Source organism: Gymnoscopelus microlampas (genome assembly GCF_963454915.1).
Source record: "Gymnoscopelus microlampas genome assembly, chromosome: 5".
NCBI lineage: Eukaryota > Metazoa > Chordata > Actinopteri > Myctophiformes > Myctophidae > Gymnoscopelus > Gymnoscopelus microlampas.
In genome coordinates this window covers 5807440-5820259 of record NC_139942.1, presented here as the reverse complement: position 1 = coordinate 5820259, position 12820 = coordinate 5807440, and the positions used below count along the sequence as shown (strand labels likewise).

General features: G+C 43.4%; 1 protein-coding gene across 1 annotated transcript; it reads right to left on the bottom strand.

The window, feature by feature from the left end:
* Window positions 1-275: 275 nt before the first annotated feature.
* Window positions 276-1811, bottom strand: LOC311045360 (uncharacterized protein). Its single transcript, XM_084057204.1, has 3 exons — window positions 1713-1811; window positions 947-1596; window positions 276-387 (listed from the first exon to the last, which is right to left on the bottom strand). Exons 1-2 carry the CDS (start codon window positions 1795-1797, stop codon window positions 977-979), a joined length of 705 nt encoding a protein of 234 aa, XP_083913330.1. The 5' UTR covers window positions 1798-1811; the 3' UTR covers window positions 276-387; window positions 947-976.
* Window positions 1812-12820: the final 11009 nt, after the last annotated feature.

Below are 12820 nucleotides of genomic sequence, written 5' to 3'. Positions count from 1 at the left end.
TAGGCTCTGGAATTCTTCCCGGGTAAGACATGTGGAAGTGCTGTATCCACTCTTCTCGACGGGTAGGGAGGAGTGAGTTGCTCCTAGAAGTGAAATATGTAAACAGAGTGTTTTTTCAGGGCACACAAACTATCAGTCTAACACAGACAACTAGCCTAACGTTGCATAGGTGATGAAAGTCAAAGGCTGCATAGTTGATGAAATGTGTGTATGATTTCTCAATAAAGTATACTTGTGAATGAGTCCTACTGGCATGACTTCTCGTGGGTTCCACCGAAGTCTGCGGTGTGTCCGGTGAGGTCTGTGGTGTGTCCGGTGAGGTCTGTGGTGCGTCCGGTGAGGTCTGTGGCGCGTCCACTGAAGCCTGCTCCGGTGAGGTCTGTTGAGCTAATGATAGAAAACAGATATCAAATACATCCTGAATTGCATGGTGATACATTTTAAAACCACTGTTAAAGGGCAAGACCACTTTGGTAGAGGTTTGGGTTGTGCAGTTACCTTGCCATGATGTAACTCCAAAGGCAATACAACATCACCAAACCCAGTACTGTTTTAAAAAAAAAAAAAAAATCTTAACTTCCTGTTGATTTTACTATTTGAAGATCCGGATCCAGATCCACAGATCCAGTCCGGGTTTTCTTCCTAATAAAAATAGTAAAATCAACAGGAAGTTAATATTTTTTATTAAAAACACAAACAGGGTTTGGTGATGTTCTATATTGTCTGAATCAACTTTGTATGCGTTTTTTTATGTGCTAAAAGAGTGACTTTGAGAGCTGTTTCAGTGTACAATGTAAGTCAATGAGGAGCTTATTTTGAATTATCAATTTCTAAACAATGGAGTGATTATTTTAGATTTCTTGCCCACCTTTGGAGTTACATCATGGCAAGGTAACTGCACAACCCAAACCTCTACCAAAGTGGTCTTGCCCTTTAAACATGTTACCTGCTACCACCCTCCCAAGTGTGTCCAGCGTCATGCTGACATTGAGCCCTTTTTTTCCAGCTTCGCAATGGTTTCTCGCTCTTTTTTCCCATTAGAGTGGTGAATGATGTTTCGCACCAGAAATATGTGAGCCGAAGGTGCCATATTGTTCATGAAGTAATTGTTCTTCCGCATCTCGGAGAAGAACTGTTCTGCCACTTGGCTGTTGAGCTGACCTGCTAGCTCTGGAACAAGCTCAATCCTCTTAAGAATGTCTTTCTCATCCTTGCTATTGCTTTCATGTAGCTTGTCACATAACACATAATGTTGAGAGGACTTGGTGACTGGATGGCTGTCAGCTTCATCATGGTCAGCGTTTGGCTCCAAAAGCCATGGAAGGTGGATCTTCAGTTTCTTGTCCTTAGCGGCCTTGATGTTTTCATCTGTTGGAGGAGCAAGACGGCCTGCATGCGGCTGGAATGGAAGATATTCTGAATCTGCCTCTCTCACATTGGTGTGGTTTGCAAGACCTCTTGCGAAGTCATATACTGATATATTGGGCAGATGTTTCCACGAGAGCAGATCAGCGAAGTCTCTAGGGTCCTCCTCTCTAATGTTGAACTTCAAACTGTACACTACACCACAGGGACACATGATGGCAGCCAAACCACCTTGAAGGATAGAAAATAATTAAACAATTAGGAGTATGAAGTATGAATTAAACAATATCAGCAATGACCAGTGATAGCGTAAAAATAACACGCCCAAAAAAATGCAAAGCTTTCACCTGATGCTCCCCAGATCTTCTCAAACACTCTGTCATAGGCCTGTCTGTTTTGCATTTCAGTCCTGAGGCGCAGAATGAGATCCATCTTTGAAGTGTTTGTGTTCGAGTCAACACCACATTCATTGCAGAGCTTACACACTGCATCCACCTGTGTAGGTTAAAGGAACTAATAAATAGACATTAGCCCCCAATTTAAAATGTAAGCCTCTGTGACTTCAATGTATTTAGCTGCCTGAAAAGCCACTAGAGACAGTGCTGTTTCTTGTTCTCTCCAAACCACTTGGTTTTAACCATATTATTTAAGGTGTCTTCATGGAGTGCAATCTGGATGGCAGTGTCTTTACAGTAATCCAAAAAGCGGACATGATGAAATGGAAATGTTATACCACTCCGAACTGCAAAGACACATTCCCTTTGGCATTCATTGGACTCACACTTGATGTGATGCACGTTCCCCCAGGTTTTCTTTTGCACATGTAGAGGCACATGTGGTCCAAGAAAGGATTTCTTCACAGCATATATGCCATTCTTTGTATCTATGCATTCGGCATCCAGATGAGATTCAGCATTTATGTCTCGGACAGCAATGTCCGTATGTTTCCTATACATGTGTTTCTTCATGTTCTTTTTTTGTATCTCTACATTGCAGTGTTGACAAATACTACTATTTGATTTTGCTCGCTGCACTCTGCGGGGAGGGTTGTCCAGGCTAGGGCTGCAGTCCTCCTGTCCGTTGCTGTCTTTAGATGCAGCCTCCTGTCGGTTGCCGTCTTCAGATGCAGCCTCCTGTCGGTTGCCGTCTTCAGATGCAGCCTCCTGTCGGTTGCCGTCTTCAGATGCAGCCTCCTGTCGGTTGCGGTCTTCAGATGCAGCCTCCTGTCGGTTGCGGTCTTCAGATGCAGCCTCCTGTCGGTTGCCATCTTAAGATGCAGCCTCCTGTCGGTTGCAGTCTTCAGATGCAGCCTCCTGTCGGTTGCGGTCTTCAGATGCAGCCTCCTGTCGGTTGCCATCTTCAGATGCAGCCTCCTGTCGGTTGCAGTCTTCAGATGCAGCCTCCTGTCGTTTGCTGTCTTCAGATGAGTCCTCCTGTCCGTCAGGGATGGGATCACTCAGCTTTTCCATCTATCCAGGTCTCTCCTCTACCTGAGACAAAAACAGTGAAAGATTTAACCTCTGACAGAGTTTTCAATGCACACCTAAACTAAAACAGGTAATGCAAAACAATTACTTTTCAAAATTAAGCTACTCAATTTTTTGAGGTTTTCTACTTTCAATAATTATTCCTTTTAACCAACATCTGTCCTAATCATGAATATCAAATATCTGGGATATGTACATTTGCAATTCATATAGGTATTTTTGAGTAATGATGTCAAGGTGCAAAAAAATGTGTATGTATATTTGTATATGTATAGTGCATTGGTTGACCCTTAACACTTGTTATTGCAACTTTTGTTGTCTGCACAGTGTGTTTTAGACGTACTACAGGAGCTGAGCTTGAATATCGAACATAAAAAATGCACCATCTTGTCAAAATGTATCCACAGCCAAATGATCAAAACAAGTGAATAGTGTGGAAAAAACACCTAGCTGTGCCAGAGGGTTAATATGCACCTGGGAAACACACAAATCCGCGCACACACGTACACACTCACACTCACCAGTACAGATAGTGGCCGGCACGTTTCCAAGTGCCTCTGTGCATCCTCCCTTACTGTTTTACTCCAGAAAGGGCAGTGGAAATGGGCACTGCTTCCAGTCCAGCAGGCCTGATGGCATTTTGTTATGTAGAAATCCATAAAGAGACAAAAGCATCATGTCCATTGTATGGTTTCCCTATGAAATTAAACTAACTACAGACTAGACAGGTCTTGGGATTGAAGTGCTCATTGTGTAAATCAAGTCCTAACCTGGTTTGTGTAGATAGAGGTGGAAACCAAAGAAATTAACAAAAGGAGATGGGGGTGCTCCTTCCATTCCGACATCTCGCCACTCCGACTAGTGGCTTCCGCGTGCGGTTAGGGTTAGGGTTGGGGTTAGGTTTAGGGTTCGTTAACGTCGGAAAGGCGACATGTCGGAAAGGCGAAATGCACCCAAGGAGATGGACTGGCTTTACAAAACAGATGGAGGTGGATCAGTCCAAGTGTTTAAGGAAAGGAAAAAAACTAAAAGAAAGGAAGTATAAACCCTATATACTCGTAATACTAGGATGTGACATTATTATGGGTACGCTTACTTAGCAGCAGTACAAACAAACAAGTGATAATGGCATAGCACAAAGCTAATGGAGGGTAACTATTACTAACCTTCATATTGGAGTGCATTCTTTTTATGCACCTCCAAGTGTTGCAAGACCTTGCACTTTGACTGAGACTTGTAGAGGCCAGTGGGGCAAAGGTTGCAGTGGAACCGGGCACAGCACACTGTGCATTTTGTCACCGGCGGTGTGTTTGTTTTGAGGAAAATGCTGCTATGGACCTGAAGGAACAATATAGGAAAAATAAACAGTTTTTTTATTGTTCATAGCTCTAGGGTAGTGGTTTTCAACCTTTTTCATGTCAAGGACCCCCAAAATGATATGTATTTGGCTGCGGACCCCCATCTCAAAAATATTTTTTTGCCAGAGATTTAAAAAAAATAGCAGATATACAAGCTCATAGCGCGGCACTCGGTACCGCGCTATGAACTTGTATATATGTCACAGGGAAATTGGAGAACCAGGGAAATTGAAAACGGAGCGCTCGATTTTAGTCACAGGGCTTCGGGGCGAGGCAAGGCTTTTCGAGACAGGGTTTTCTTTTTTTTTTACGCGAGGCTCGCGAGGAGGAGGAGTAGGAGGAGGAGGAGGAGGAGGAGAAAGAGGACACGGCGCCGCAAGGCGGCGTGATGAGGAGGAGGAGGAGGACGAGGAGGAGGCGGCGCCGCGAGGCGGGGCTTTGATGCGAGTTGGATCTGACTTTTGTTGTTCCCCCCACATAGCAACCAGGAAGCTACGCTAGGAGAACGCTGAACACGCACACGTGATAATAGTTATTGTCCATGACGGAGGCGCGCCGACTTAGCAGACCTTGAGGCCGAGAAGGTGCCCGTGCCGACCGGCCGATGGTCTGCTAGTCGAATCAGCGCCGTCCGAGTTGTAAACCGATAGGGAGAGAATAGATCTTTTCATGGATTACTATCCGTGTGTGTGTGTGTGTGTGTGTGTGTGTGTGTGTGTGTGTGTGTGTGTGTGTGTGTGTGTGTGTGTGTGTGTGTGTGTGTCAGGGATAAACTAAAACAAATGTTAAAAGCCAGAACACAATAAAATTATTTTAACAGTCATGCTTTCAATAAACCAAATTGAAAGCATGAGCGTGTGCGTGTGTGTGTGTGTGTGTGTGCGCACGTGAGTGTGGTCGGGGCCATATATGTTAGTGCACTGTGGTTGGGAAGCCTCGTTGCTTGCATTGCCCTCTAGTGTTGGTTCTACAGAATTGCCTGGGGGGGCGGTGAAATCCCTGGTTCTCCAATTTGCCTGTAACATATATCTGCTATTTTTGAATAGCCAAAGTATATATAATATACATATTTATATAAAATATGCAGGTTTAAGTGGTTAATATGATTGCGATGCTATATTAACTAATTTTGATGGAGACCCCCTGGTACCCCCTCAAAGAACACTGGTCCCCGGACCACTGGTTGAGAACCACTGCTCTAGTCAAGGGCACTGTTTCTCAAATAGGGGTACAATAGAAATTTGCCTACAGGTATTATTATACATATGTATTTCTTTATTTGTTACACTCATGGAAACATTGTCTACATTCACATGTCACCCCCTCCACCAAAGTCCGAAACCTTGGTGTCATCCTGGATCCCACCCTCTCATTCCAATCCCACGTCAATCACATCACAAAAACAGCCTTCTACCACCTCAGAAATATTGCCCGCCTCCGTCCCACTCTATCCCAAACTGCTGCAGAAACACTCATCCACGCATTCATCACTTCCAGACTTGACTACTGCAATAGTCTCCTCTACGGTGCCACTGCAAAAAATATCAAAAAACTCCAATATGTCCAAAACTCTGCTGCCCGCCTCCTCACCAGAACCAGATCCAGAGACCACATCACCCCAGTACTCCATGACCTTCATTGGCTCCCAGTAAAACATAGAATAGACTTCAAAATACTCATCACCACCTACAAAGCCCTCAATAACCTGGCCCCCTGCTACCTCTCTGACCTCCTCCAACGCCACACACCCTCCCGCTCCCTCAGGTCTGGCGACGCAAACCTCCTGGACTTCCCCAAAAAAAATAAAAAAACGCACCTGGGGTGACAGGGCATTTTCAGTTGCGGCCCCCACCCTTTGGAATCCACTCCCGCCATCCCACATCAAAGCTGCCCCCACTCTTGCCGTTTTCAAAGCCTCCCTCAAAACCCACCTCTTTAGACTCGCCTTCCCTGCCCAGACCTAACCAAACCTCACTTTCGTCCCCTATGACAAGTCTTAGCCTTTTGTTTTAGCCTTTTAATGTTTTCTTTTCTTTTGTTTTCTTTTTGCTCCTAATAAAAAAAATTTAAGCTGTTTTGTAAAGCGACTTTGGGTACCAGAAAAGCGCTATATAAGTCTGATGTATTATTATTATTATTATTACATTCAAATAACAAATGATATGTTTCATTAGAATCCATGGCCAAACAAGGAGGGCAAAAACTATTTGTATTTTACCATCACCTTTGTAATAATAATAATACATGTGGCAAAGTGTGAATGTGCAGTGTCTCTGCACTTTGTCCTGAACATAAAGTCTGTAAACCAACTAGGTTAGATATTTACATTTTATGGTCATGACTTGTAGCCTGGTAAACCCTCCCTCCGGAAATCTCATTTCCATTTGATTTCAGGAGAGAGTCTGGCCTGAACCGCCTTTCTGCAATAATCGCTGTGGGCTGGAGTTGGGCGGGAGTAATACCGTTGACTGACAACCCCTTCAACCAATGATCGTTTTTCCCCTTCAGCCAATCAGCAGTTCATGTTGACGAGCTCCAGACTATGTGACGCAACGGGACTTTTGGGACGGCCATGCCGAAAATAGGTTGCCTTATTGGGATACATGCGTGTCACTCCCCGCCCCTGCCGGTTCTCTAAATTTATATTTTTAAATAGGCTCTGTCATGATTAATTGACCACATATATGAAGTTAAACAACTAAATTCTATCCAAACGATATCTTAATAGCAAATTCCGTGCCTCAAAAAAGAAGTTTGAGACCGTTTTAAAAACTAAAGTAAACCGTGAAGGCACTCGGACAACAACAATGGCTGCCGTTCGTCTTTTGTCGGCCCCAGTCAGGCTGCACTCGGCTTCATTCGGGCTCACTCGAACTCGCCACCTGATTGGCCAACTGTCGCTGTCAATCACAGAACGATGTGCGACGACGCTGATAGGCTCGTCGGTTCGGAGAACAGAGCGATTATTGCAGAAAGGCGGTTCAGCCCAGACTCTCTCCTGAAATCAAATGGAAATGAGATTTCCGGAGGGAGGGTTTACCAGGCTACATGACTTGAGGATCAGTAATAAATGAAAATGATAAATGATGACATCACCTGTCAATACCAATTTGAGTTGATTTAAGCTTGAGAACAAATCTTTATCACCCAAAAGAGGGCACTTTGAGTTGATAATCATATGTGCACAAATCTTCATTTAAAATTACACCGATTCATTATGTCTTTACTAGTTTAAAAAAAAGACCACCTTATTTACCTTTCTTTGGATCATTGATCACTCTGTTATCAATACTTGCTTTGAACTGTATGCATTGTATGTGCCAATGAATTCTCAGGATTGCAATGTAAACAAGCCAAAAAACTTTTTTTGTTAAATCCTTTTGACATACCTTTAACATAAACTGTGAATCTGTATGTGCTGTACTATCATCACAATCTTGTCAATAAAGTAATTCATTCATTCCTTCCTTGTAACACTATGTTTCTTCAAATAAAGATGTGCGTTAAAGTTACATTTAAAACGTAGTGTCCCTTGGGACACTACGTTTTAAATGTAACTTTACAAACTATCTGTATGGCTAAATGTTAAATTTGAGAGTTTAAACACTTTATTTGTATTAAAAATATACCCACCCCGTTTGTAGATGCCATGTTCATTCTTTGTCTCCCTCTAAAAAGTTTGAAATCCCTCCCCCCTTTGCATTTTTATATGCGTTAGGCTTTTTGACCCTGTAGAATTGCCGTTGTACACGCCCATTCCCTGCCATTGGAGGAATGACACGAGAGGAGTGAGACATGATACTCCAGCCTGCAGCAACACCCGTCTCATAAGTACACCTTGCGTATGTCACTGATCACATGACCTCAATCAATTATCCAGTTCTAGGCAACATAGAAGGGGGGGGGGGGGGGACTTTTTTTCTTATTTCCACACAACAGTTCTAAGGTGTATTACAGACATAGTTCAATGTTGAAAATGAGTGGTATTCCACACTTTTTCCACCAGCTTTGTACACACCTCAATCACCTCATGTCAAAGCTTAGCTTTAGGGGCAGTGAGAGAGACAACTAAGTTTTTAGTTAGCAGCCACCACTAACAATTATTTTTTCTCACACTTCTCAGTTTTGCCCCAAGAAGGGTTTGCTATGAATTCCTCTAATGAAAAGTCCATACTTACAATTTGTTTACGCAAAACTGCCAACCAGAGAAAAAAACTTTACCAACTAATATGCGAGAAAAGCGATTGGACGCGCCCCCAATTTAAGTTACGCCCCAGTCTAGGGGTACCTGAGACACAACATGAATAACTTCCCACCGTCCCCAACTCCCAAGTAGCCACACAAACAGAGGGTTTAATGTGCAAAAAGAAGTAATGATTTATTTAAAAAATAGTAATAACAAAGTGGTTAACTTAAAATTGGTGTCATACATGAGGGTTTAGGAATAACTGAGGAAAACTGGAACAAATCAAAAGAGCTCATTTGGAAAATAATATCTCTTACCTACTAAAATAAACAATACAACGGGCTCTGCCCCCTGCGTGTGGCACTGAGGTCTGTGTTCCTCTTATATAGGGAGCCTCCATCATATTAGCCACTTGGAAGGCAGCACTCCTGGAAGCTCCCCACCAATCACTGGCCGGACTGGAAGAGCGCCCCACCAATCGCCTTTCGGGCTTGGCACACCTGAATTTGCATACATTCACACAATCTCACCTCTGGCACACACACACCCTTCCACATTAGAACCAACTCATAAACTATAACCCCAAATAAGACCACAGTCGTAACACACATGAAAATGCAAATGACATGGCGTGGCTGCCATGTGGATCTCTGCCGTCATAGTGATATAGTGTTATATTGATGACATCATTCTTGCCTAAATATGGAGGGGGCGGCAGCCTGCACACATCGGTGTTGCTAGGCATATATGGCAACCGATTGTGTTGTGAGTGAAGTCAGACCAGAGGTCTGCTCAGCATATATGAGGTGTGAAGTTACTTTAGACTTCCACTTCATTCCACTGAGACCAGAAGATGGTGTGTCCACAAATAGCGTTGCGAGAGAAACGGATACAAAACTTTGGTAGACAAAGACATTTTTGAGAGAGAACACATTTCTAGCCTCAACAGAAGCTTACAACTCCATCGCCATCACAGTCCATGTACAGCAGCAGCTTCGACCATGAACCACCACTCGTGGGAGGAGTGTGTCCCAGACTAAGCTCTCCTGTTCTGAGTGTACCTTCACGTCACATCCGAGGCACGACGACCTCAACTGCAAAACACTGAGGAATGGACAAATCTGCTCAGAGGCCTGTCAGCAAATAGTCAGCTCTGCAACCAGCCGGAAACAAGGAGACACAGACCTACCAAAATCTCAAAATCATCAACGGTTTACCAAGGTTTTAACTCATGAGCGTATCCACACTGGGGAAAAACCTTTCAACTGTAAACAGTGTGAGAAGAGTTTCAGTGTCTTAGATAGTCTTAAGATACACCAGCGTATCCACACAGGAGAAAAACCTTTCCTTTGTAAATGGTGTGACAAGAGTTTCAATATCTTAGGTAATCTGAAGACACACCAGCGTATCCACACAGGAGAAAAACCTTTCCATTGTAAATGGCGTGACAAGAGTTTCAATCAGATAGGTCAACTGACTATACACCAGCGTATCCACACTGGAGAAAATCCTTTCTATTGTAAATGGTGTGGCAAGAGTTTCAATCAGATACGTCACCTGAAGAGACACCAGCGTATTAACACTGGGGGAAAACCTTTCCATTGTAAATGATGTGGCAATAGTTTCAATATCTTAGGTCATCTGAAGACACACCAGCGTATCCACACTGGAGAGAATCCTTTCCACTTTAAACAGTGTGACGGGAGTATCAGTTGCTTAGATAGTTTTTCAAAAAGCGACGTGGAGTGCCAAAAAGGTATATATACGTTTTTTTTTATCTTTTTTTTCCTGTTTCTTTCCACGCGGGAGGGGCTAGAGCAGCTATGGAATCACCCTAGGCGATTCTGAGAAGGAAGGGCCAGATGGATCACCGTGTCAAAAGCATGGCTCCCCATTCGCTTCCCTTCTATTTCCTTTTCTAAAACCCCTATATCTCCGAAACTTTTTACGCTGGGGAAAACGACTCATTTTGTATCTGCGATCGCTCCGCCATTGTTACTCACGTGAGAGATGTTATCGTTCCAGACCTTAGCCAGGCCCATCGGGCAAAATGGAGGCATGCTTTTTTTTTCATGGATCGCTCGTCATGGAGTCTACAGCTTTAAACAGCACAATGGATAAGGTTAAGAAACACCAGCGTATCCACACAGGAAAAAAAACCTTTCTACTGTAAACACTGTGACAAGAGTTTCAGTAGGTTAGCTACTACTGACACAGGAAGACACTTCTGCATATCCACACAGGAAAAAAAAACCTTTTACTGTAAATAGTGTTTCGTCCGGTAAGGCAGGACACACCAGCATAATATCCACACTAGAGAAAACCTTTCCACTGTTAAGTAAAAGTATCAATACTGCAATGTAGAAATACTCTGTTACAGGTAAATGTTCGGAATTCAAAATTTACTTGAGTAACAGTACAAAAACATTGGTAAAAATTACTTAAAGTGGGGCTCCCGCTGGCCTAGCGGTCCAGGCGCATACCACATGCTGGTAATCCAGCTTGACAGCGTGTAGCGGGTTCGACTTCCGATCCCGACGATCTTTGCTGTGTGTCACCCCCCATCTCTCTCCCTGTTTCCTGTCAGTCAAATAAAGACATACAAGCCCCCAAAAAAATATATATATAAAAAAAATATATATATATATATATATATATATATATTACTTAAAGTACCAAATAAGAAGTACTCATTATGCAGAATGTCCTGTTACACAATATTTGTCTCTGAGATGTAGTGGAGTAGAAGTAAATGTACTGAAAATTGGAAATACTCAAGAAAAATAAAAAAAACTCAAAATCGTACAGTACTTGAGTAAATGTATTAAGTTACTTTACAGCTCTGCTATTATGGGTGCGTTTGAAAATTGCGCACCGGAGCGCACTCGCCTATTACTTTGTATTGGCCAGTGCGATCCGTGCTGTATTTCCGAACGCACCCCAAGTAACAGCATAAACAACCACCTAACCCTAACCCATTTGCGTTTTGTTCAATTATTTACAATATATCAACCATAACCATAAACCTGATTGTATTTAGTCGTAATAAAAAAGGTTCATTTGTGCCTCTTCTCCATGTTGTTTAGAATTAACAGAGTGACTGTGCGTGTGCGTTTGCTTGCATGGAAATCAGTTGAAGAGCGACAGCATGAAGCAGGTGCTGGGCGTCCTGTGATGTTAATTAAAGACCAGACCATCTTGGTGGTGTCTCACAGACGTGAGATTGAGTCATCAGACTCGGTGGAAACGTACTGCCAGGGGAGTGTAAGGAGGGAGGCCAAAAACAGAGCTGCCAACCGAGGGAGCGAAACGAGCGAGATACGAGCGGTGCGTCAAAATCACCGGCAGAGGTTTGTACCACATATAACGTTGAACCGCAAACTTAACTGTCATTTATCGTGACTACTAATTGAAGCCGAGGCCGAATTGGGCCAAATCGCATGGATGAGCCCTGACAGCACATGGTTGGTGCTACAGACTCCAAATTTCGCACACAGATAGCTCAGACCTTTGCCTACGATCTTAGCTAGGCCTCGACCCGACCCGATATGCGGTTTTCCGGAACCAAAGCGAAAGGTTCGGAATCTCCATATGCGGAGTCCTGACTACTAATTGAAGCCGACCCGATACACAGTTTTTCGGATCCGGCACGAAAGGTTTGGAATCTCCGTATGCGGAGATGACTGACATCGGGCTGTTCCGGAGCAAGCGCTGACTCATTGTGACATCACTTCATAAAAGGCATCACATACACTAGATGAGTCAACAAAAAATCTCTGAGTGTGGCATAAACTATAGTCTTTCTTCCTCTCACTCCGAGGTGACAGATGAAAGTATATAAGCCGGCTTCTAAGCTAAGTCCAGCACTCTTGACAGACCTCTGCATATAGTCTATAAGCAGCTCTCAAAAAAATGAGTACTCCAGAAAAGCTACCAAAGCTAAACCCCGGTGAAGGAGAAATAATTCGTAACAACTTGGTACTTCTAAATTATCAGTGCAAGTTCATGGAAAGCCGGAAGGAATTGCAGGAGCAGGCCTTCAAGACATCGACTCAAGTCCTTCTTTATATACAAAAACTGGAGCAGGAAAAAAGAAAAATGAACCAAAGAATTACAAAACTCGATTGGGATGCGAAATGGAAAGCTAATAAGGCTGTTGCTGGGGATCAGATGGGACAGTCAACATCTGCTGGCCAGACAGGAGGAGCAGACGGAGGAGGAGGAGACACATACCATCAACATGAGGAGGAGACACATACCATCAACATGAGGACAGAAACAGCTGAAAGGGACTTCTCCAACTATCTTCTTGCTTTAGGGGACGGAAAACTCCCTCACGAGGACACAGAAGTTCAAATCCGAATTCCACCACAACACTTGGTTAAGGATCTGAATACTCTGATTTCTTACACCTTTCCTGACCT

What these genes read in the sequence shown, in the direction of transcription:
- LOC311045360 (XM_084057204.1), bottom strand. Translation starts at nt 1,797, where the DNA reads ATGGATCTCATTCTGCGCCTCAGGACTGAAATGCAAAACAGACAGGCC. An exon ending in GAAGATCTGGGGAGCATCAG is followed by an intron (nt 1,597 to 1,712) that starts GTGAAAGCTTTG and finishes CTATCCTTCAAG; the next exon opens with GTGGTTTGGCTGCCATCATG.